The sequence below is a fragment of the Erigeron canadensis genome, chromosome 7 (assembly GCF_010389155.1).
Source record: "Erigeron canadensis isolate Cc75 chromosome 7, C_canadensis_v1, whole genome shotgun sequence".
NCBI classification, from domain to species: Eukaryota; Viridiplantae; Streptophyta; class Magnoliopsida; order Asterales; family Asteraceae; genus Erigeron; species Erigeron canadensis.
Window position 1 is genome coordinate 22,481,495 of NC_057767.1, and position 25,423 is coordinate 22,506,917.

The 25,423-nt window shown below is 37.0% G+C and overlaps 1 protein-coding gene across 1 annotated transcript; it reads left to right on the forward strand.

The window, feature by feature from the left end:
• The first annotated feature begins 14,924 nt into the window (after positions 1-14,924).
• LOC122609101 lies at positions 14,925-21,741 on the forward strand. The gene is made up of 6 exons (XM_043782162.1): positions 14,925-17,807; positions 18,739-18,794; positions 18,894-19,124; positions 19,376-19,667; positions 20,264-20,460; positions 21,486-21,741. Exons 1-6 carry the CDS (start codon positions 14,925-14,927, stop codon positions 21,640-21,642), a joined length of 3,816 nt encoding a protein of 1,271 aa, XP_043638097.1. The 3' UTR covers positions 21,643-21,741.
• Positions 21,742-25,423: the final 3,682 nt, after the last annotated feature.

Here is a 25,423-nt window from a genome sequence, read left to right on the forward strand (position 1 = left end):
TCATTCAAGATCTTCAAGTTGTTCATTTACACTTGTTCAAGAATGTTCCTATGCATACATCAAGGGGGAGAGTACAAGTTTTTGATACTTTATTCCAAGAAAACAATTTTCACTCAAGAATCGAAGATTGAAGAACCAACGCCAAGTTTATACCTTCCGCATTTCAAAAGACAACTCTGATTCTTAGTTCAACAATTTTCAAAGATTCAAGACACATTTTTTATTCTCTGTTCAATTAAGAACATTGAGAATTACCTTATGTTTTAACTTCAAGAAGTCCAAGACCAAGATTGATTCAAGCTCTCCAAAGACAATGAGAAAGCTTTGAAGACTTGTTTCATCATACCAATTGTCTACACCACCGGGCTCATCAACTTCATTCCTACAAGACAAAATAACACGTACTTCATCCATTACAATATATCACTAAGGGGGGGAATGTTAGAAATCAAAAAATAGTGATAAATTGTAATTAAGATTGTGGACTTACTTGTTGTTAAATCATAGATATATGATAACTAAGGATGAGGAGCTAAATATAAAGTTTAGCATGTGTAAGGACTTATAGTATAAATACTCCTCATTCCTTAGGCATCATATAAATACATGTACATATAACTATTTCAATAACAACATTCATAATTTCCTTACACCTTTGTCCGTCTCAAAACACACACACACATACTCTCTCCCAATACACACACTAAACACACCAAGAACACACACACTTACATCCACCATTGTTGAGATCGAATCTAGAGCAGAAATCGTGTTATTACACCACCAGCCTCAAAAACCCCTCAATGTCCCTTCGTATAACCAATATGTCAAGCATATCATCAGGAAGATATATACCTGGGCTCTTCAATGTTCTTGTGAAGGAATTTTTCCACCCGCTCATTGTAAGCAGCCTTCTGTTCTGTAAAGCTCTTGGCCAAGTGAGCCATTGGTGCTCAGATAGAGCGGGAACTGGTGACACGACAGCTTGAGCTGCTCCCAAAGATTCCTCACCTGTGTGAGAAGAAGCTGTGCGTCTCGGGTTTCGTCCACTAGTAGCGAGGGCCTGCAAAAAGACGACAAACCATCAAAACTTTCAATCCCCAAAATATTATCCACCATATATGCTCCATAAGGGGGTCAGGCCTGCACAGGGTCAGACTGCGATGCAGTCTTGATGGACTGCGAAGCAGTCTAAACCTCGAAAACAATAACACCGGCGCAGTTTGGTAACTGCGTCGCACTCTTAGACAAACAAACTGCGGCGCAGTGTAAAAACTGCGCCGCACTCTTAGCGAAACTGGAAAAAAAATCTGAGGATTTTAACAAAGGTTTCAAACCATTAAACACCAAAACTTCAAAACTCCCAATCTATTCGCGTATTCCATTAATCAAACAATTGACACAAGAAAACCCCTACCCATTCATGAGTTCTAATTTATTCAAGCATGATAACAAATCCAGGAGTAAATCTATATAATGCAAGTCAAACAAGCTAAATAGAGGATACTAACCTTTCCAGATCTCGTCATGATGATTATTGTGCAAAAGAAATAAGAACTCAAAGAAATTAAGATGAGAAAGAAGGAAAAATCGGAAGGTTTTCTTGAGAGAGAAATTGGTTGAAGATTTTAGGGTAAAAGTAAAAAGTGAAACAACCTTAGCCTCTTATTTGTTTGACCAGATCTGACCCAACTGCGTCGCAGTTTTGTTTTTTTTTTTTTTTTTTGGATTTTTGAATTTTCTGAACAATACAAAAACTGCGTCGTATCAACCTATATGCGTCGCAGTCTCTTATTTGCAGAGTAGGGAAACTGCGTCGCATTAACCTATAAGCCAAAAACTGCGTCGTATCAACCTATATGCGTCGAATTTTCTGAACAACACACACTTACCTTGAATTTCGTCCACCAAAAACTTACCGGATCGCGTAGAGAAGCTCCAGACCTGCAATACTCAACATAATCACCTTAAAAACATGAAAATTGCTAAAAACTGAACAAAAACGGAAAATCATCAAACACGGGTTGCCTCCCGCGAAGCGCTTAATTTATTTACGAGTCTTTAGCTAGACTCGAAGTCTTTCTTCATTGCTTCATCTCGAAAAATGGAAGTTCGTCAACGACGACTCCCACACTTTCTTCTTCCACATTGTAAAGCTTCAACCTGTGACCATTAACAATAAAAGTAGTTCCATCCGATTTAAACAATTCAACATAACCAGACGGGTATACATGTTTGATCACAAAAGGGTCGGTCCACCTAGATGTCAACTTGGGTTGCTTAAACTTATACTTAGAAAGGAACAACAAAACTTTATCACCGGCTTTAAAATCCTTCTTTCTAAGCCTACAGTTATGCCAAACTTTAGTGCGTTCCTTATAAAGAAAGGAGTTATCATAAGCATACAACCTAAGTTCATCAAGTTCATTTAGTTGCATTGATCTTAAATCACCGGCTTCAACTAGGTCCATGTTGCAATTCTTGAGCGCCCAATAGGCCTTATGCTCAATTTCGATAGGGAGATGACAAGTCTTTCCATAGAGCAACCGGAATGTGGTAGTCCCAATCGGTGTCTTGTAGGCGGTCCTAAATGCCCATAGAGCATCATCAAGCTTGGTGGACCAAGACTTCGGGTTATCTCCTACGGTCTTCTCAAGAATTCTTTTCAATGCCCAGTTCGTATTTTCAACTTGGCCACTCGTTTGCGGGTGGTAAGAGGTTGAAAAGCGGTGATTGACACCGTACCTCTTTAGCACCTTAGCGAGTTGATGATTCGCGAAATGATTTTCGCGATCACTGATTAAGGCCTTGGGCATTCCAAACCTACAGAAAAGCTGTTTTAAAAAGTGAACGACAACACGTGCATCATTCTTTGGCAAGACTTTAGCCTCAGCCCATTTTGAAACATAATCAACAGCTACAAGGATATACAAATTCCTATGTGACGGGGGAAAAGGTCCCATAAAGTCAATACCCCAAACATCAAAAACTTAACATACCTGAATAAAGTTTTGAGGCATTTCATCACGTTTGGAAATGTTACCTTGTCTTTGACAAACATCACAAACCTCTACCAAAGTTTGTGCTTCCTTGAACACGGTCGGCCAATAGAATCCAGCATCATACACCTTCTTACCAGTGACTGATGGTCCATAGTGTCCACCGGATGGCCCATGGTGACAAGCATCAAGAATTTGTCGGGTCTCATCTTCCGACACACACCTCCTAATCATCCCATCTGCACAAATTTTAAACAAAAATGGATTTTTCCAAAAATAATGCTTAGCCTCGGTAAAAAAGTTTCCTCCTTTCTTGCTTCGACATATCTTCTGGAATTGCACCTGAACTAAGATAGTTAGCAATATCGGCAAACCAAGGACCTGTTTCAAGCTTCATCAAAAACTCATCAGGAAAATCATCATTAATTTCATGCTCTTGTAACTCCTCAAGGTGAGGGTTTTCGAGCCTACTTAAGTGATCGGCCGCCACATTTTCCACTCCCTTTTTATCCTTGATCTCTATGTCAAATTCTTGCAAAAGCAAGAGCCAACGGATGAGACGGGGTTTGGCATCTTGTTTGGAAAACGATTACCTCAATGCGGAATGGTCGGTGTAAACTATGGTCTTATTCAAAACCAAGTAAGGATGAAATTTGTCAAAAGCATACACAACGGCCAACAACTCTTTCTCAGTCACAGTGTAGTTTTGTTAGGCCGGATTCAAGGTCTTGCTAGCATAAGAAATAGGGCGGAAATGTTTATCCTCCATTTGGCCTAAAACGGCCCCTAAGGCAAAGTCGCTAGCATCACACATCAACTCGAATGGTAATGACCAATTAGGGGGAGTCATAATGGGAGCATTAGTCAAATTCTCTTTCAACAAGTTGAATGCATCAAGACACTCTTTATCAAACAAAAACGGGATATCCTTCTCCAACAGCTTGGTCATAGGCCGGGTGATTTTAGAAAAATCTTTTATGAACCTTCGGTAAAAACCGGCACGACCAAGAAAGCTTTTAATAGATTTAACATTTATCGGTGGAGGCAATTTACTTATCACATCAATTTTAGCTTTATCAACCTCTAACCCTTCCTTAGAAACTTTGTGTCCCAAAACAATGCCTTCTTTAACCATAAAGTGGCACTTTTCCCAGTTTAAAACTAAGTGTGCCCGTTCACACCTTTCCAACATCTTATCAAGACTAACTAGACAATTTTCAAAAGAATTCCCAAACACAGAAAAATCATCCATAAAAACTTCCATGGATGTTTCAATCATATCCTGAAAAATAGTTATCATACAACGTTGGAAAGTCCCCGGGGCATTACAAAGACCGAATGGCATCCTCCTATAGGCATTAGTGCCAAAGGGGCAAGTAAAAGTGGTCTTCTCTTGGTCTTTCGGGTCAATGGGTATTTGAAAGTACCCAGAAAACCCATCCAAAACACAAAAATACCCATTCCCGGCGAGCCGTTCGAGCATTTGATCAATAAAGGGCAATGGGAAGTGATCCTTGCAGGTCGCATCATTTAGTTTCCGATAGTCAATACATACCCTCCAACCCGTGATAGTTCTTATGGGAATCAATTCATTTATATCATTTAAGACAACGGTCATCCCACCCTTCGGTACACAATGTACCGGACTCACCCATGAACTGTCCGAGATGGGGAATATGATTCCCGCATCCAATAACTTAATGACTTCTTTTTTTACAACATCTTTCATGTTCAGATTCAATCTTCGTTGTCTTTGCACAACAGGTTTGACATTATCAACAAAGTTTATTGTGTGCTCACAAAATTCTGGACTTATACCCGGAATATCGGAAATTTTCAATGCAAAGGCCCTTTTATGAGCCTTCAAGACAGTAATAAGCCTAGATTTTTCATCCTCCATTAAGGATGATGAAATGACAACAGGGAGTAAAGAAGTACCTTCTAAGTATGCATACTCCAAATGATCCGAAAGTGGTTTGAGCTCCAAATTGGTAGGAGGGCTCTCAACCGAAGTAGGCACCCTTTTGCTCCTATCAACCTCGATCTCTTCAAAAGATTCACCATCCGGTGGAGTTTCATCTACACTTAATGCCATGATCTCTTGCATCATCTCATCTACCTTCTCCTGTTCTTCTTCATTACAAGCTAACAAAGCTTGCTCATCCTCCATGTCCAAGTAATACATTAGCTCTTTTTCCAAAGCATCCTCTTCTTCAACAACATCTATCCTGAAACAAGATTCATCACAAGAGTAAGGATGTTTAAGAACTCTATCAACATTAAACACAACTCGGTCATCACCTACACCTAGAGAAACTTCCTTACCCTTGACCTGGATGATAGCATCCGCGGTCATAAGAAATGGGTGGCCCAGGATGAGAGGTACATTTACGTTCGCCTCCATTTCTAATATAACAAAATCTACCAAGAAAATCATGTGCCCCACCTTAATCTGCAAATTTTCCGCTATCCCCATGGGATATTGGAATGATCTATCCGCAAGCCTAATGCTCATGCGGGTCGGGGTCAATTCACCTAGGGACAACTTCTTATAGACCGAGTAAGGCATTAAATTAATGCTGGCTCCAAGATCGGCCAATACCTTATACAATTTAATACCAAAAGAACAAGAGATAAGAAAACTCCCTGGATCTTCCAACTTAGGGGGTATCTCGTTCTTTATGATGGCGGAAACCTCGGCACTCATCACCGTCGTTTTGCCTTCTTCAAGCTTCTTCCTGTCCGAAATGAGATCCTTGAGAAACTTTGCATAGTTGGGCATACCTGCAAGAAGATCAACTAACGGGACAGTAATATTAACATTTTGAATTAAATCAACAAACTTCTTAAAGTTTTCCTTGATCTTCCCCTTCTTCAACCGTTGAGGAAACGACACCTTCGGTTGGTAGGGCTTCACCGGAGGTGTCTCAACAGTAGGTTTCTCAATATTGGTCGACGGAACAGCCGAAGGCTTCACGGTCGGGCTCGGCTACGTCTCGATCTCTGCATCAACAGTTTCTTCATCTGGAACCTGCACAAGAGGAGTAACAACCTTAGGTAAAGAATTTGCAGAATCATAAGTTTTACCTGCTCTTGTTGTGATTGCGTTCACTTGTTCATTCCTAGCATTCAGGTGGTTGTATTTGCCTCCAGATCCTTAGTTGTTCTGTTGAGGCTTAGGATTCTGCTGAGTATTGCTCGGTAAGGTACCGGGCTGCCTGTTTGAAGTTCCTAGCCTTTCAAGTTTCGCCTCAATATCCTAGAATGTTGCTTGAGTACTCTTCGAGCTCTGCTCAAGCTTATTAGCCAACCTATCCAATCTGGTAGTCATAGCCTCCCATTGAGAGGCCATCTTCTCATTAGTAGCCTTCTGGGCTCCAACCAAATCCTTCATGATATCTCTCATTTCAGCATTCGCATTCTGCTGATTGTTGAACCTGCTAAACCTGCTTCCACTAAAACCAGAATTATTAGCATTAAAATTAGATGAAGGAAAAGAAGTACCTGATGACCGGTTTTGATAACCGGTATTCTGATTAAAGTTCCCTTGCTGATTCTGGACATAGTTAACTTCTTGAGCCGGCTTATCCGGGCAATCCTCTGAATAATGCATGTCCCCACAGTAGTCACAACCATCAGCAATTACCTTAACATCCCTTTCAATACTTTTGAATCTCACATCTTGGTTGTCAAACCTCTCGTTCATCTGCTTTGTGAGGGCTTTGACTTCAACAACCAAGCTTGATTCTTAACTACTCTCTAGCTTTACCACAGTCTTACTACCAGTTCTCTTGCTTACAAGCTCTTCGCAATCAGAAAACTCCTTGGCCATATCATCTAAGATTTTGTAACCTTCAGCCGGGGTCACATTGTTCAAACTACCTCCAAATGCCCCGGCTAATTCCCTTCGAGTTCTCTTTAGCAAACCATCATAGAAGATTTCAACCACTGCTTCTGTGTTCAGATTGTTCCCTGGACAATTCCTGATCATCTCCTTATATCGTTTCCAAGCATCCACTACATCTTCCCCTGGATCTTGAGTGAATGACCGGATCATATTTTCCAACTGTCGTTGAGTCCTTATGGAGTAGAACTCATCAATAAATCCAACACGAAGCTTATTCCAAGTGGTGTACAAATCATCCGGTTGTTCTTTGAGCCACGCCTTAGCTCCTCCACATAAGGTGAGTGGAAAAAGCTCAAGCTTCACATTATCATCTTGGTCTGCGCCATAATGGTAAAACCTACAAATCTTCTCAAACCTCTCTAAATGCCCATACGAATCGTTGTTAGTTACCCCATCAAACTTTTCTTCCTCCACACTTTTCAAATGACTTCCTTTGAGAGAAAAGTTAACTCCAGTGGTTGGAAGGCGAATAGGAGTGCACCTATTAGTGGGTACATTTCTCCTATGGTCACCGTAAAGACGGTTATTGGGGTTTACCGGCCCTTGATCACCCATTCTCCTAGCTCTAACTGGTTGAGTTACCTGAAGATTTGCTCTAGGAATTTCTGTTGAATCCGGTTGATGAGTTTTATCCCGATTATCTTCTTCCTCTGAGCTATCACCAGTTTTGAACAAACCACTACCTTCGGAGAATTTAGAACTTAAGTGCACCTCGGACGTTGAACCTTTCTTTGAGTAATGTTGATCCAAGTCTACGTCCGGGTGATCACGGTTTTTGGTACCTGAATCAATGTTGTCGGTGTTTGGGGGCTCCGTGTTGTTTGATCTGAGTAAGCGTCGTCTGGCTTTCCCTGGATTAGATTGAGGACTAAGCAAAGGTCTACCAGAGGCTCTTGTGTTCATCAACTACAAAGCTCCTGCACAAGCACCACAAGAAATACCGTTAACCGCACCAAAAACTTACACAATAAAGTTAAACTAAAAATAAAATCTATCTATCAAAACAAATAACTCCTTAAACTATCTATTAAAACAAATAACTCCCTCACAAATGAATGCAAGGAAGGATCGAATCACAAAACGAAAAACTACTTAAACTAAGTCCCCGGCAACGGCACCAAAAACTTGATGTGTGAAATCTAGCTTTAAATTTATAAACACGATTTACCGAAAGACTGACTACTACACACTCACAGGCAGTGTACCTGATCGCATGCAGTATAGTAAAAACTGGTAAGCCGAGATCGTTCACAAGGACTATTATAAGCAATTGTAACTGTTAAGTGATTCAAGTAAAATGGGTGGTTTTGTGACCGAATTGCCACGTTGCAAGCAGTTAGTGAAAAGAGTTAGTAATCCCTCAGGATTAATCGAAAGAAAAGTTTGTTGTTTAAAACAAGAATTTAAAGGTCACCCATCTTGATTTCGCTCGACAACATGTTAAGATTGCATATTTGATGAAGTTCAAACTCAATTTAGTGATTAAATGACCGAGACTCAAATTAATCTTCAACCCCGTACCCGTCAGGTTTACAACTTATTTGACTCTCTTGTATAGACTAGTTTCATTATTAAGACCGGTACCCCGAGACGCCTTTTATTAACTTCTCTAGTTCAACAATGGTTTTGGTCATTTCAGATAACAATTGTGTCTATTGATTGTACCCAACCATCAATACGTTAATTCTTATTAATTATTAATTCCCTTCTACCGTACTCGTCATAGAACCAATTGCTCCTAACCAAACAATCAAAATAACTTCTACCCAACCCTAGTTGCCACTAAGCTTAAATACAAATTATCCGCAAACAATAACTAAATAACTAATAATTAATAGATTAATATCACGACACAACGTTAAATCAAATCACTTGAATTATAAAAGATTGTGCAATCCTTACATATTGTCTTACTCCATCAAGATGGATGAAAAGGCGATTAGCCAATCATATTAAATATGAAAGAACAAATAAAAATAGAAGAATTCATCGTTACCGAATACAAGGAATTGAAAACGATTAACGAAAATGGTTCCAATCGAGCTTAAGATCCTTCCAAATGGTTGAAAATAAGAAAACCCTTAAAAAACACCTAAAAATCGTCTGGAAAGTGGAGATAGGGTTTCAAGAATGTTTTTGCAAGCTATTTATATCCTGCCCAAATTCAGCAGATTCGGCGCTAAACTGCGTCGCAGTCTAGCCTTTGACTTTTCTGTTGACTTGACTTTCGTTGACTGGTGCTCTGTCGTATATAGTCTAACTGCGTCGCAGTTTCATGTAACTGCGAAGCAGTTTTATCCTCGACCAGAATTACTGCGACGCATGACCAAACAGCGTCGCAGTTTGCGTTGACTTGCGTTGACCAACATTGACTTCTTTGACTTTCTTTTAATCTACATTCTATTGGCTCGTAAAACGTCCGTAAGCACTCGTTTTGCTCCAGAAACTTCGTTTTCTTCAAATTATCGCTTAGGTACCTGTTATCAACCTGAAACACTAACAAATACCATAAACGCACCAAATGTATACGAAAAACGAATCTTAAACATCGATAATCGACTACTTAAGCTATGGGAAATGGGCATAAAATATGACATATCATACTCCCGCGCTAATACGACAACTTAGAACACATGAGCTGTAACATTCGCGAATTTGGACCTATTTGACTATATTTGACTTTTGTTGACTATGTGATTAATTGTATCATTCATTGGACCCATTGACTTTCGTTAATTATGTATGTAACATTTGCCTTTTCTTTTTGGATTCACCATTCATGTGTGTAACTTGTGCTACTAATTCTCTGAGTAATAGTCTAGAAAAGGCGAAAATGGGAAATAGACAGAATAAGACTAATTCGTGGGGTATTAGTCTAAAAGAAGCAAAAATGAGAAATAGACAGAATAAGACTAATTCGTGGGGTATTAGTCTAAAAGTGCTGGATAAAAAAGAAAAAAAGGGAAGAGATTTATTTACATCTGACCCAACCCTATCCTCCCCAAACTCTTACACTTTCCCTTATCCACCCATTCATTTCTCTTTCACTCTTTCTCTCTAAGCACACTTAAGAACATACACACATACTCATCTCTCTCAATCTCTAGATTTCTTCTTCAATTAGTGTTGTTTCAACAAGATTTATACAAGAATCATCATCATTATCATCATTTAATCATCATACCAAGGATTTGAAGGTCAAAGTCCAAGAAATCCTTCCATTTAGCTCAAATTCGGATTTGACTCTTTGAAGGTAATTTTGGTAAGTAAAACTCATCTCAAATCCACCATTTTATGTTTATAATCATGTTTCAAGTCTAACCTAAACAACCCTTAGTCAATTTTCGGCTTAAAATCTTAACGGGTCGATTTTAGGGTTTACAACTTGGATAATTTAGGTCAAAAACGGATTTGAGGCTTAATTGAAGTTATGGAATGATTTTTAAAGTATTGGTTAGTTTCATACACATTACTTATGTCAATTTATGCTCAAATCATGTCTTGACACTCTTCAAATCGAGGTCTAGGTCGAATTAGGGTTTTGTGAGGTCAAAATAGGTCAAGAACGAATATTGAGTTAAAGTGACGTGATGGAACGAAATTATGAAAGGGGTTATGTTTGTTATGTTCAATTATGTTGATTATATGTCGAATTGATTCTTGAATCTCACAAAAGTCGGATTTCAAGTGTCGAATTAGGGTTTGGATGTTCTTGGCCAACTTTGACTTTTTAGTCAAACCATTCTTACCCATGTTGTTGCCCGCTTTCTTCCTTTATGTCTTTAACTCGTTTAATCCATGTAAAGTCAATTCCTAACATTCCCCTAATCTCATAGCCACTCAACAAAACATAATTTTGGATTCTTATGAGAAAACGAATCTCGAATCATGAACGTATGAACGTATATTAATATGTATGTATGTATTACTATAGGTTGTGAATGTGTGACGAATATCTTACGCTTGTAGCCCAATCTTAACTTGTCATAGCCGCTCAAGGTGAGTTCCGTAGCTTCCTACACAATTGAGATTCGGGCTGAAAAGTGTACATACGTGCTTGTTTGATTTTGGTTGATTTGATTGATGACTTATTGCTTGTTGTTGATTATTTGAGTGATTGTTGGATGGTTTACGCATATGATTGTGACATTTTGATTATTAGGATAATCGGTCATACATGGAAGTCGGTTATACCTTCGAAGGGTTGTTAGATGTGGTGGGAAGGCTGCGGGTGACCCTATATATAAGCATTTGGGACTTGATGAAAGCAAAATCCTCCGAAGAGTATGTACGTGTTGTTCAGTGGAAATGAATGGACTTGTGATTGGTTGATATACTTCCAAGTGTTTTACATATGAGAACATGCTTTGCACTTATTGATTGATTGGCTCACGTTACAATTTGTCTTATTGCTTGATTGCTTGTTTGATTGATTTGTTGACGGTTTAACCTATTATTGCTGGATTATGTGTTGGTTTGGATTGTGTGATATGATTAGGATAGTAGTACATACATGGAAGACGATGATACCTTTAATGAGTTGTTAGATGTGGTGGGAAGGCTGCGGATGACCCTGTATACAAGCATTTTCGACTCCTTAAATGTAAAGTCGTATGAAATGTATGTGCATTGGGGTTTGGATGATTGGTTGTCGTACTTCCAAGTGCCTTGCACTTGAGAACATGTTGTTGTACTTATAGTTTGGTTGGTGTACTACCAAGTGTCATACACTTGAGAACACGCTTTTGTACGACGTACTACTGAGTATTTCATACTTGAGAACATTGTGGTTGTGGTGGCTTTTGTTGTAGTTATGATGCATTTATGATACATTATTTGATGTCTTATTGTTTGGATGTGCATGTTATGTTTTCTCTAATTAATGTGATTAGACTCTTGTGCGAGTACTAACATGTGGCAAGGGTACGCCATTTGTAACCCTCTCTACATTCTTGTGTGATGCGATGGTTTACCGTAAGTTATGATTTACTTGCACTTGTACATGTCATGATTTGCCTATACTTTACACATGTTGTGACTTGGATGGTTCCTTGTGAACCATTACTACGAACTCACCAACCTAGTGTTGACCTTGTTTAGTACACTTTTCAGGTAATCAGGTGATTCAAGTGCGAGAAGCATGATTGAGGTTGCATTAGAACCAGAGCTTGGACTTACGTGGATCACAGATTCATTTGCCCTACTTTGACTTTATGTTAGGATCGTTTGCCATCTTTTGATATAGTTTTGTAAATGCTTGATGGCTACATGCTCCTTGTGCATTTGGTACTTGTTAGGTCATGTTTGGATCCACCGGATTCCTTGTTAATCATTTAGACTTATTCTACGATAATCCCATGCATATGCTATATCTTTTCGGTAATATTTCGAGCCTAGTTTGGGGTGTTACATGAGCTAACATGACCTCGATCTATGTTTGTGAGTGGTGGTGATGATGATTGTGGTAGCGACGACATATATGGGTACATGTGTGGAAATATGATTTTCTCATTATAGGATTAGGATTGTAATTTTTTTGAACAGTTTGTCCGTATTCGCATCAAGAACACCTTATCAGACAATGGTAAAGTCTTATCTATACTCTATATTACATCTCATTATATAATGGTAAAGTACCTTAGACTACGAGATGTGAACATGATCCATTACAGGTGATTCAAAAATTTTGGTTTTGAAAGATAAGTTGATGTATATAATCGTTAAAAAAATATATGGGCATGTTGTGTTAAAAGGAAATAAATCAAAATTGTAAGTAGTACAGATAAATATCATTCTGGAAGAAAAGAAAAAAAAAATGGAATACTTTTCAACTATGAAACAATTGTACTAATAAGTTCCCGCTTTCCGTTAAAATCACACAAACAAAAATCCAAACATTAATTAAATAAAAAAATATTAGTAAATTCCAACGACCACCTTCGACAACCTTAACGGTTTCACATCCCCCAAATGACTTCCCATTTATTCTTGTTTTTCAATCCAATATAAACCCTTTCTAATTCTTCCTTTTTATATTTTTTTTAACAATTCCATAACATTTTCAGTCTCATTGTAGCCTGTACGGATCCGTAAGCTCCTGCCTTCAAATAGCTCTAATTTATTTATTTATTTAATCTATATAGAATAATAATAATAATGATCAATTATGGGTTTGTTATGATTTCGTTTAATAAGGATGGTTAATTATTAGGTTTCATGTTTTTTTATATTTTTGATCGAATTTTATGCATTGATTTGGACGTGTGTGAATATATGAAATTTATTGTAGATTAGAAGCTTGATTGATATCTCATGGTATATATGGCTCATGTTGTTTTCAAAGTATTTTGTATCGGGTGTTAAGTATATGGATATATATCCGAGTTATCACCTATAATGTGGCGCTGGTTAGGATGAATAGGCCGATAATATGAATGTTACATCAGGAAATAAAAACATGTTACCCATTTAGAGAATTTATCGTTTAGATGATGAAAAGGTTATTAGTACATACAATAGCAAGAGATTAAGAGTTCGTTACACATAAAGTGACGATGTGCGAGTATGATACACACAATAACAAATTAACAACGCACGTTCTTTGCACGACAACACTTTATAAGACAGAGCTATGACTGTGTACATAATACCTTCCCATACTCTACACACGGCCCACTAGAGAGATTGGGGTGTTTTGGACTTTTGGTGTTGATACACATGAAAACGATACATGATATGTTAGATACATTTCTACGCCCTTTGCCCTTTTATATAGGACAATAGCAACAACAACACACTATCTCACACGTATGCGGGGTGTGGTTTAGGTCTGTTATATAACAAGATGCAATAGAAACTTCATTGTTCAAGAACTGTAACATTATAATTAAGTATGTTTGAAGGATTTATTTTGGTAAATGTTTATCGAGAAATGGTGATTTTACAAATTTAAACAAACCCGTAGCAACTTTTAGTGTTGTATAGCATTTTATTGCCTTTCTTTAGTCTTTTTGTGGCATTGTTTAACAGAATTGGTATTATCTAGCTCACCAGACTTAGTAATTTTACGTTTCAATGATATATTTTTGTACTATATGCTCTGTAATCTAATTGAGTTTCATGGAATATGATGATTAGAATCTCAGTACCTTGTTATATATAGGAGGGCATGGATGGATATGAATGTATTAGTCTGTCTGTCACCATTTGAAGTAAAAAAAAACCTGAAAAAGTAATAGTATATGTATACTTATGAAGCTTAAATGGATTTTGGTTTTGAGATCTGAAATATATTCTTTCATGAATAGTTTCATGAAGGGATGAGTACTTAAGGTATATGACTTGTTACCCATTATCCTAGCAATGTTTCATTTTTCATCAGATTGTAGTCTTTATGGTGGTTTCTTATTTTAAACTTCCAAAAAACAGCTCTGCGAATAGATTTAGCTTTCATTTTTATGTTTGTTTGTTATATAAACAATATTAAGTAATCAGAGAATTGCTTAACTTAGCTTAGGGATAGTTGGATAATTATACTTTATGTATTAGTAATAAGTATTTTTACATGTTGTCTTTACAAGTTTCCCTTATCTGGTTATGTGTTATGTTATTTTCGGGTAAAGATTTTACCATGGTTTTTTTTTTCTTTAAACCCCCCCAATAATCCACCCCTAATGAAGCTTAAGCAATCAAAAAGTTGCAACAGTAGTTTTTGTAAAGATTCAAAATCGATTACTGTGACTTCAAGTCACAATATTAACGTTAAACGAACATACATTGGACATGATATCTTGAAGATAGATACTAATCTGACTCAATTTATGCGAGTAATGTTCTTTGGTGGGTGTTTTTTCTCTTTCTTTTTTTGCAGCACAAGTTTTCTACAAGCAAGTTCATGACTGCTATTGTAGCTTCTGCATGGTGCAATCCATTAGAGGGTTTGGTTACAAACCTTCATAAAACCTTTAACTACAAAACATTTGTTAGACCATGCACTTGATGAGGAAGTAGCGCATTTGATGGATGCTGAAATGGAAGATACTATAGATGATATGGAGATACACGGTCAGGAAGATGAAACATATGACAGTTCATTCTCTTCTCCGGTGGGCCTCTCAAATGGCGAGAACTTGATAAATACTCATGCCGGTGAACCTGATGTTCAACAAGAAGATCAAGAGAAGGGTAATTTCATAAATGATACCACACGCAGTTCCAGTGAAACTGATATAGATACAAGAAGTTGGGAAGAGAATAGTTCTACATATGATAGTCCTTTCTCTTCTCCAGTTGGGCTCTCAAGTTTTGATAACTCGATCAATACTCATGTTGGTGAAACGGATGTTCAAATAGAAGACCAGGGGACGGGTAATTCTGAAAATGATACTACATCCAGTCCCACTGAAACTGATAGCTCATACTCCTCTCCAGTACGGGTCTCAAGTCCTGAGAGATCTATCACTAATCATACTCATGAACCAGGTATCTCAAAGGAAGACCGAGAAATGGGTAATTCTTTAAATGATACTATACAAAATTCCAATGCAACTGATATTGGGATAAGAGTTCCGGAAGAGGATAATTCTGCATATAACAGTTCATCCTCTTCTCCAGTTCAGATTTCAATGTCTAAAAACGCGGTGAGTACTCTAACTGGTGAGCCAGATAGTCTGAAAGAAGACCAGGAGAATGGTACTTTTCTAAATGATACACTATATTCAACTGATATGGATAAAGGAGGTCACAAAATGGATTGTTCCATCAAAAATAACCCATCCTCTTCTGCAGTAAAAGTATCAATGCCTGCGAACTCAAAAAATGATCATGCTGGTGAACCAGATCATGAAAACAAATATCCAGAGAAGGGTAATTCTGAAAATGATGCTACACTCGATTCCACTTCAACTGATATTGATACAAGTGGTAAGGAAGTGGGTAATTCTACTGCTATCAGTGCCCTCACTTATAAAACAGATACTCTGAAGGAAGACAATGAAAAGATTGAATTTTCAAATGATACTATACTCAGCTCTACTTCAAATGACATTAAGGCAGATCAGGAAAAGGATAGTTTTACTACTAAGAGGTCTCCAGTTCGGCTCTCAATTGCTGAGAAATCTATCAATGCTCTTGCTTTTGAACCAGATACTGAAAAGGAAGCCCATGAGAAGATTGATTTTTTAGATGCTACGATGCTCAGTTCTACTTCAATTGACGTTAAGACAAGAGATCAGGAAAACGATAGTTGTGAGAACTCAACGAATCCTTTGGCCTTTGAACCAGATCCTTTAAAGGAATATGATGAGAAGAGTATTTTCTTAAATGATGCTACACATGGTTCCACTTTAACTGATGTTGAGTCAAGTGATCAGGAAGACAATAATTCTATTTCTAACAGGTCTCCAGGTCAATTCTTAAATTCTGATAACGCAGTCAATAGTCTTGCTTGTAAACCTGATAATTCAAAGGTAGAAAATGAGAAGAGTAATTTTATAATTGATGCTACAATCGATTCCATGATAACCAATGTTGAGAAAATGGATCAGACAAAGTATGATTCTACTGCTAACAGGTCTCCTGTTCAGCTCTCAGATTCTGAGAACTCGATCAATTCTCTAACTTGTGAACCAGATACCCCGAAGGATGAAAGTGAGAAGAGTAACTTATTTAATGAAACTACGTTCAATTCTGTGTCAACTAATGTTGCAACCAGAGTTCAGGAAGAAGATAATTATACTGATTTCCGATCTCCTGTTTGGATCTCAAATTCTGAGGACTCGAACAATGCTCTCTCTTCTGACCCAGATACTCAAGAGGAAGACGATGAGAAGAGTAAATTTATTGGTGATGTGACACAAAATAGTAATGCCGATGAAAGTGAGGTTTTTAATAATGTGATAGACGATACAGAACCATCTTCTGAAACAATCACTGTCAAACACGAACCTGCTGAAACCATGGAAATGAAACCTAAGGATATTAGCGTTATTACTTCTAATGAGGATGATGGAGAGATAGGTGAAAGTTCATCTTCAAAAGAAACAGGTTTCACAAGAACTGACACCGAAGATGCTACTTCTAATAAGGAGGCAAAAAGTCTTGTACTTTATCAAAATCCAAAAGTGGATATTAGCCGGGTTGCTTGGACCGGTAAAGATTTAGTTCTTACCCGTTTTGTAAAATTTAATAGTTTATACACAGTTTCCAATATTTTTCGACATCTTTCTAAAAGAAAAAGTCGAGATAATGATACTAATGAAAAAGACAAGAATATCAGCGAGGTAAATTCAAGTGAAAAAGTAAGGAAACCACAATCGTGTCCCTCTAGTCTAAGTTTGATAAGAACCGCACATGAAAATAGTCAGGGAAACAGAGTGGAGCTAGATGACGTGGCTCTCGAGTCTCCAGAATTAAAAGCAATTAAAGGAAGAATTGTGTTATATACGAAGTTATGGTGCAAAAGTTGCAAAGAGGTAAGAATATTTCTACGTAGGAGAAGTCTCAGATATTCTGAAATAAACATAGATGTGTACCCGAGTAGGAAAGTGGAGCTAGAAGAGATCACTGGCTCTTCAGATGTCCCAAAAGTGTTTTTTAATCAGGATCTTATTGGAGGATTGAATGAGTTGAAGGCGTTAGATGAATCAGGTCAACTTGAGGAGAAAATTGAGTTTGTAACAAGTGAAATACCAACACCAAAAGCTCCTTTACCTCCATTTTCAGGTGAAGACGATGTGTCTAGTAGGAGTCTTGTGGATGAACTAGCGCTTATAGTGAAGAAGATGAAGGAATCGATTGTTGTTAAGGATCGATTTTATAAGTTTCGAAGGGTAACAAATTGTTTTTTGGGTTCGGATGCTGTAGATTTTTTGTCAGAAGATCAATTCTTGGAGCGACAAGAGGTACTATAGTTGTTCTAGTGTAGCTTTTATATTTTGCTTCCTGTATCAATTTGCATGCCTAAAAATGACCATTCTAGTGTTCATATTCGTTTGAGGTGGAAGTTTTAACCCATTTACAGAAAGCTGGTACATAGTTTTTCTTAGTATAATGGCATTTGTGCATTTCAAAATAACATCTTTGGCCCATCTCTTTTTAACGGGTTTGTTTGGGTTGTTTGATATCTCAATGGGTCAAATAAAAAGATCGCCTGAAACGGGATTGGGCCCAACAGTCTAAAAATTGTCCCAATTCTATTTATTGTACACACAACTACTTTTAGTGATTATTGATTATAGTGCTTTTGTAATTTCAGAATTTATAGCATATATAAGATAAATCAACAAAAAAATGTTTGCTAGGCAATATAACTAATACTAAAACAATGAACAATTTCATTCCAAATTCATCTTGACCTGTTACCCAACCCGCCCATCTTGCCAGCCACATGTACGCATCCTGCCAGATGTACTGTTTGATTTAGGCCCTTGACAAAACTATCGTATGCTATGCTTTATCATTAGTTTGAGTTTCAAATACAGAGTAGCACAAGGCACTCACAACAATAAGTGGACTCCTTAGGACATTAATTGTTGCGCTCTTTAACTTGCTCCGCATGGTAATTGTTTCAGATGTTATTGGTGCTTTCTAGACTCTATGTATGTCTGTTCACTTCAAATGCTTATTTGTAATATCATTATGATAAATAGACCTGATTCGTAAATTCCATGTAGATTTCATTGTTAGCTAAAAACCTTTTACTTAAGAATATGTATGATTTTCTTAATTATGCAGTCTTACATTCTTTTTAATTAGTCATATTGTACATATTGTATTCAGTCATAAATGTTGAACTGGGAAGTGATATAAAGTTTTTTTTATCTGTTTAAATAGGCTATTGAATTCGCTCGCAAGCTTGCTAGGGAGCTTTTCTTTAGGCATGTACTTGAGTGAGTATTCTAACTTGTATCAGTTTTTCCTATGGTTTTACTTTAACTTTCTGATTGGAAGCCAATATCCTTTTTAAAATATTCTGTGCATAAACCAAGGGAGAATATTTTTGAAGATGGAAATCACCTTTACCGATTTTTGGATCATGATCCTATAATAAGCCAATGTCAAAACATCCCAAGGGGTATTATCCTATTGAAGCGGCAGCCTCTTGCAGAAATCTCCTATAGGCTGAGATTTCTGCTATACGCCATCCTTGACGCCTACACATCCGAAGATGGAAAGCATGTTGCTTATAGAACTATCCATGGAAGTGAGGAGTTTGCAAGGTTAGTTAATGCTGTTAAGATGTAAAGAGTCTAAATGGATAGAATTGCTTATCATTTTTTAAAGGTGGCAAGATGGACAATTCGTGCTGGTTGGGTAACAAGTTAAGCGCATAACAGGTCTATAATCAATGGGTTATGCTAGCTTGACCTAAAACAGTTTTTCTCCAATTCTGAACTTCTTTCATGATCATCGGAAATACTTTCTAATGTTTGATCAATTCGTGGAGATGAACTTAAAGCATTTATTATAGGTACTTACGGATTGCAGAAGAACTTCAAAGACTAGATCTAAACAGAACTGCCAAAGAAGAAAGGCTTGCCTTCTTTATTAATCTATACAATCTGATGGCGATTCATGCAATACTTGTATGGGGTCATCCAGAAGGAGCATTTGAAAGAAGGAAATTGCTTAGTGAATTCAAATATGTTATTGGTGGGCGTGCGTATTCCCTTTCTGACATTCATAATGGTGTTTTAAGATCTAATCAGAGGGCACCATATACTCTCACCAGGCCATTCCGTATTAACGACAAGCGCTTCAAGGTGACACTATGTTCTTATAAATTAGTTATGAATGCATGCATGTTTGTAAGTGCAACATTGATAATTTGGTTGATATGCAATGGGCGACAACTTCTGATGTTCTGATCCTATGTAGAACAAAAAATGGGTTTACTTTCTAGAGTCCACATACGTACGTTTTCATTTGTCCCTCCCATACCAATATACCATTAAAGTTTCGTTAAATCGGGTCAAAAGTAGATAGGTGTGTGTCCATTTTGAATCCTTAAAGGTGGTTTCCCAAATGGACCTAACCCACTTCAACCCATACAAGAATTGACCTGTTTTGATCAGCTATCCAACCCACCCATTGTTCCACATCTTAATTATTATCAGAAGAAAGATAATATTTTACATATTTGTATGCAGTCCTTTTCTGGAGTTTTTACAAATAGGATATTCCTAAACTATTTTTCAAATCACTGTTGAGTTAATGGGTATTAATTGGGTTTTGATTTGTAGTTTTTTACTGTATGACGCGTGACGCTAGATACAGTTTGTTATATGTTGCTTTAGACCGAACATTTCATCTGGTCCCGAGTTAACATGACTCATTTCTTTATGTATAAATGTTTCAGGTGTCTCTTCCCTACCCCGAACCTCTTATCAACTTTGCTTTGGTTTCTGGGAATCGATCCGCACCTGCTCTGCGATGTTATTCTCCTAAAACAATTGACTCGGAATTGATGGAGGCTGCTCGCAACTTTATACGAAGTGGTGCATTCGTTCTTCAGATGGACTCCATGACTGTATCGGTTAATAAAATACTCAAATGGTATGTTATGACAAAAAAGTGTTTATGTTATTACTTGATTACCTTAACGTGCTTCACAAATCTGTACAATGGGATATTACTAGGCTTGCTATATTGCATCCCCATCCCCAAAGAAAAGGGAATTCTTAGTTTGTTTTTTATTTAAAAGAAATCAATCTAAATTACCAATTTATCTTTTTAGCAATTATTATATTAATCATGACTGCTCTCCACAAATTTTAAGAGTCATCTTCATATGGGGTATTTTTGTATTTGGTTATTAGTTAAGACTTAACCACGGTGGCCTAGTGGTTAGAAGAGCTGATTTTTTCACAAGAGATCTCAGGCTCAATCTTCACTAGGTAACATCTTGGGGTGGTTAGGAAAACGGCCACAGCTCCAGTTAGGGCACGTACATCTGAGTCAAAAGACTCGTCATCCCCGGGTAATCTAAACGGGGATAACCCGTCTGTATACCCTTTATTTTTTTTAATTTACTATCTATTTATTTATTAATTAATTTATTTTGAACAGTTGTATACTCTTTATCTATATCTATCTATATCTATAATACCTTATAAAGCATTTGACTCCTCCCATTTTTTTCAAAAAAGAACTTGATCTACCCAAACCACCCCTCTTTTATTTACTAATTTGAATATCTCCAACTAATATACCTATAATACCTTTAACTAATTTATTTACAACATACGTCCTTAACCCTTCAAATAACTACACCGCAGCCTTTTACATCAATTAGATTTACATTAACAACCACACCGCTATCGCCGCCACCACCACCACCACCCATCGTCGTCGTTGCCGCCACAACACCACCACCACCATACTGCCGCATCGCGCGAGCATGTGACTAGTTTGTTAAGACGTATACATGTATTGCCTGAACCTTGGTTTCTAACCAGCACATGCACTACATTACAAAAAGAAAATTTGGATGTGTTATGGTTACAAGGTCATAAGTTTTATTTCTCTGTCTCTCATTTTTTTGCTCACAAACAGGTTTTTCTTTCATAATAACCTTTCAGGTATAGTGTAGATTTTGGAAAGAATGTGGTGGAGGTACTGAAACATGCTTCAAATTACTTGGAGGTAGAAAAGGCCCGCACACTTTTGGAATTGCTTGCTAATAGCACTGAACTGAAAGTTGTTTACCAGCCATATGATTGGAGATTGAACAGCTAACATTAACACTTACTGTAAATGTAAACGATACAGGGTAATTTAGTCCGTTGTCTTTACCCAAAAACGTTACTACTTCTCCATAAAGATCTTTTACGACAAGTTCCTCAAACGCTTCATTTCTTGCATGTATGCATACTCTATATGATGAATGGCTTGTTCATGTACTAATTAATCATGAGAGTTCTGTTTGTAAATTATGTCATTCCCCCATAGTTAACGTTTGGGGTACTTATACGTTATTTTGGCTTCTCTTTTCTGTTGTTTATATTTTGTTAAGTATTACGACAGCCAGAGTTTCATAATTCATAAGAGAATAACCCAACATATCCTTGAATTTCCATTGATTCAGTTCGTTTTGGCTCAACCAAGTATATTCTCCGCATCTTGCTATCTAAAGTTGTTATGCATTATGTTAAAGACAGAATCTATCCGTTGTACACTTGTACTTGAGATCAATTGTAGTCCAACATTAAGATTTTCACAAGTCTCTTAATCCTGGATGGAATTATCTGCAAACAAAGCATAATAATCCTAACGCAAATAAGAAGATAAATCAGACATTAAAATATCAAATATCAAAAAACTTGATAATAAGCAATCAATATATAGTGGTTTCATATTAGATCGATACCTGCCTCAAAGTTGGTATGTGAAACTTTGAACCCCCAACCTGCAAAGTAAATACTCAAGTTGTGCTTTTCTGAGCGCTTTAGCTAGTAAAGAAGTGATCTGCGATTTGTTCTTTGGTTGTCACGTGTTGGGTAGTGATATTTATACTAACAAGCTCATCGTGAATGAAGTGACAATCAACCTCATCATGTATTATTTTCCCGGTCCTTAGAAAGACTGATGTCTGATAATGAGCTAGTCCCAAGCAATGATTTTGTCCAACTGGAACCTTAGCCGGTTTAGCCCCAAGGAGCACGTATGACCTCTGATACAATATCAAGAGTATTTTCTTTGACACAAAAGTATGCCTTCTTGTGCACCAGTCATTTCGACACCAATAAAGGACTTCAACGTTCCCAAATCCTTCATATGATAACAACTATGATAAGTTTTGAATGGTGTTATGGACTCAAAAATATATATCGCAGTAATCAAATCATCATCAACATATAGGAGGACATTAAGGTGCATCCGGTTTAGAGAATAATAATCTAGCTATGAATGTTTTCAGTCTAAGGGCGATTTTGAAAACAAACAACGTGGGGCTTGTCGAAATCCATATAATGATTTTTCGAGTTTAATTCGGGTGGTAAATTCTGAAGTGGGTTATGCACACTTTCAGTGTATAACCCGTTCCAAAACCGTTTTTGTGTTTTCTTTCCTTTTTCGAAAAATCCAAAAAAACTTTTATTTTTTTTTTATTTTTGAAAAATCCAAAAAGATTTTCCCTTTTTATCATTATTGTTATATATTTTGTCTTTTAGTTTCCCACAAAGTATTAGGATGAGATGCAAGGCATTGAACGCCTCTGTGTACTGCCTTTGTAGTCTCATTTGTAATTTTTGTGAGCAACATTCAAACTTTTTGGTCACCCTTTATATGCAAATACTTTGTTCAAATCATGCATATATTTAGGAGGAGTATGTTTTCCAAAACAAAACCTCCAAGTATTTAAACTCATTTGCCATTCTTAAAACACTTTGGAAGATTTTCAACCATTTTCAATCATCTTAATTTAAAGAAGTTCTGTGGTAGATTTGCACATGAGAGTGTAGGCCACTCATAAAATTTCCATGATCTTGACGTCGTCGATGAGATCTAACCCCGGAGTTAAAATCTCAAATTTAATTTAGATTGTGAGGGTATTTGAGTACGATGTTGTTTGTGCAACTAGGACACGAGGGAGTAGTCGAAAAATGAGAGGTTAAGGTGAAATATGAGAAAGGGCTAAAAGAAACAAAAGTCCTCCCAAAAAAAGCCGGGTCAACACGTTTCTACCGGATTTCATTTGTTAATTTCTCGATATTGAATAAGACTTCATGGATCCAGTGAAGCAATTCACATCTTTTCCTAACCACTCAAGTGTTTCTCAACAAATACTTGTTTTATTATCACGGAGATTTTCACATTTCTATCGACTCTTCATTTGGAAGATGTTGATATTGAAAAAAGAGAGACACTCTGCTCCGGTCCTCAACTTCATACATGCACTTATTGAGTCTAGAGCTTATTGATATATCATTCTTTTATACTTTCTTTTCTTAGGACACATCGAGTAATTATATGTCTCTGTGACATTGCATATCTTTGTGATATTGCCGGAACATTCATAGTGATATCCTATTTATGATATTCCAAGATCATCGAATGGAAATCCTACCAATGCTAACATATTTTCCAACGTTGAACGTAGGTCTCACATTTTCATTTCATGGATTTGTCGAGTAAACGAGAAGTCTAATGTAAGGTCCCGTTGACCCTTGAACATCGAGATCTGTACGAATCCAGGTGTGCGGAATCCACCTGAATCTGTTCTTGAGGCTATTAACATAAGCGCACACACATACATATGTATATGTATATATATATATATAGAACATGAGATAAACAATAAGAATTCTTTTATCATTAGTCGAATGATTACAAGAATGAATCCGTTTACAATACATCTTAATGATTACGGATTACAATCAAAAAGACGACTCTTGATAATGAATTACATGGTGGACACGGGGCATAGATCTCTACCCCGATCCGTGAATAGTTTTCTGACTAGTGTAAAACCATTAACTAAAACCCTAGACCTATATCACGTATATATAATTGACACATACATATATGGGCTGGACTTGGGCTTCTAGGACGTATACTACACTATTATCTCACAGAGATTAGTGTTGTTTAGATATCATCTCTTAGAGATTAATATCTTATAGATATCATCTCATAGAGATTAATGTAGTATAGACATTATCTCATACACAATATAGTATAGATAATGTCTCATACATAATGTATCATACACAAATAGACAATATAGTACAGGTGAAACTCCTATAGCCCATCTCATGAATTGCACCAACAGACTCCCCCTTTTCCGGTGCAATCAATTCTGTTGAACTCCGATATACATTAGTTATAGAAAAACTAGTTGCATCAACAGACTCCCCCTTAACTAATGATATCGGGTCTTCTGTGTTGAAACTCGATATTTTGGCACTACACTCTGATCGTCAAACTGCAAAACCCCTGTAGCTCTATGACAACCAATTAACCCAACTTATCTCATTGTAGTCCTCCCTCTCAGCTGTTAGCCACCTCCGAATTAAGCATTGCAATCTTCCACCTTTGGACCATTTCCCGAGAAATTAATCACGTCTTGCCTAATCGACATATAATAGAGAAGTTGAATTTCCAACAATCAGCATCAAATCAATCAGCTCTCACAAAGATAAGAAACTCTACAACCTGAATCACAAAATGTAATATCATAAACCCTGTCTCAAAAAGTAGTGTCTGACTCTGTCTTGTATATTCACAACTCTCCCAATCACCCGAAGTCTTTCTTCTCAATCTCCCCTTCTGTTTTATAAATCGCCAAACTATATATAAATCTTAATCTCACAACCGATCCAGAAAAGTTGCCTGATTATCATCTTTACATATTTGGAATATCAATAGGTTCAATCTTCAAATATTCAACAAGAAGTAACTAGCTTCATTGCTCCAACACTTCGACAAAAGTTTCCACGACCGCTATATATTGAAGATCATCTTGTTGAATAGTGTAAATCATAACTTAAAACACTATGAATTACTCGAGAATTCTGAA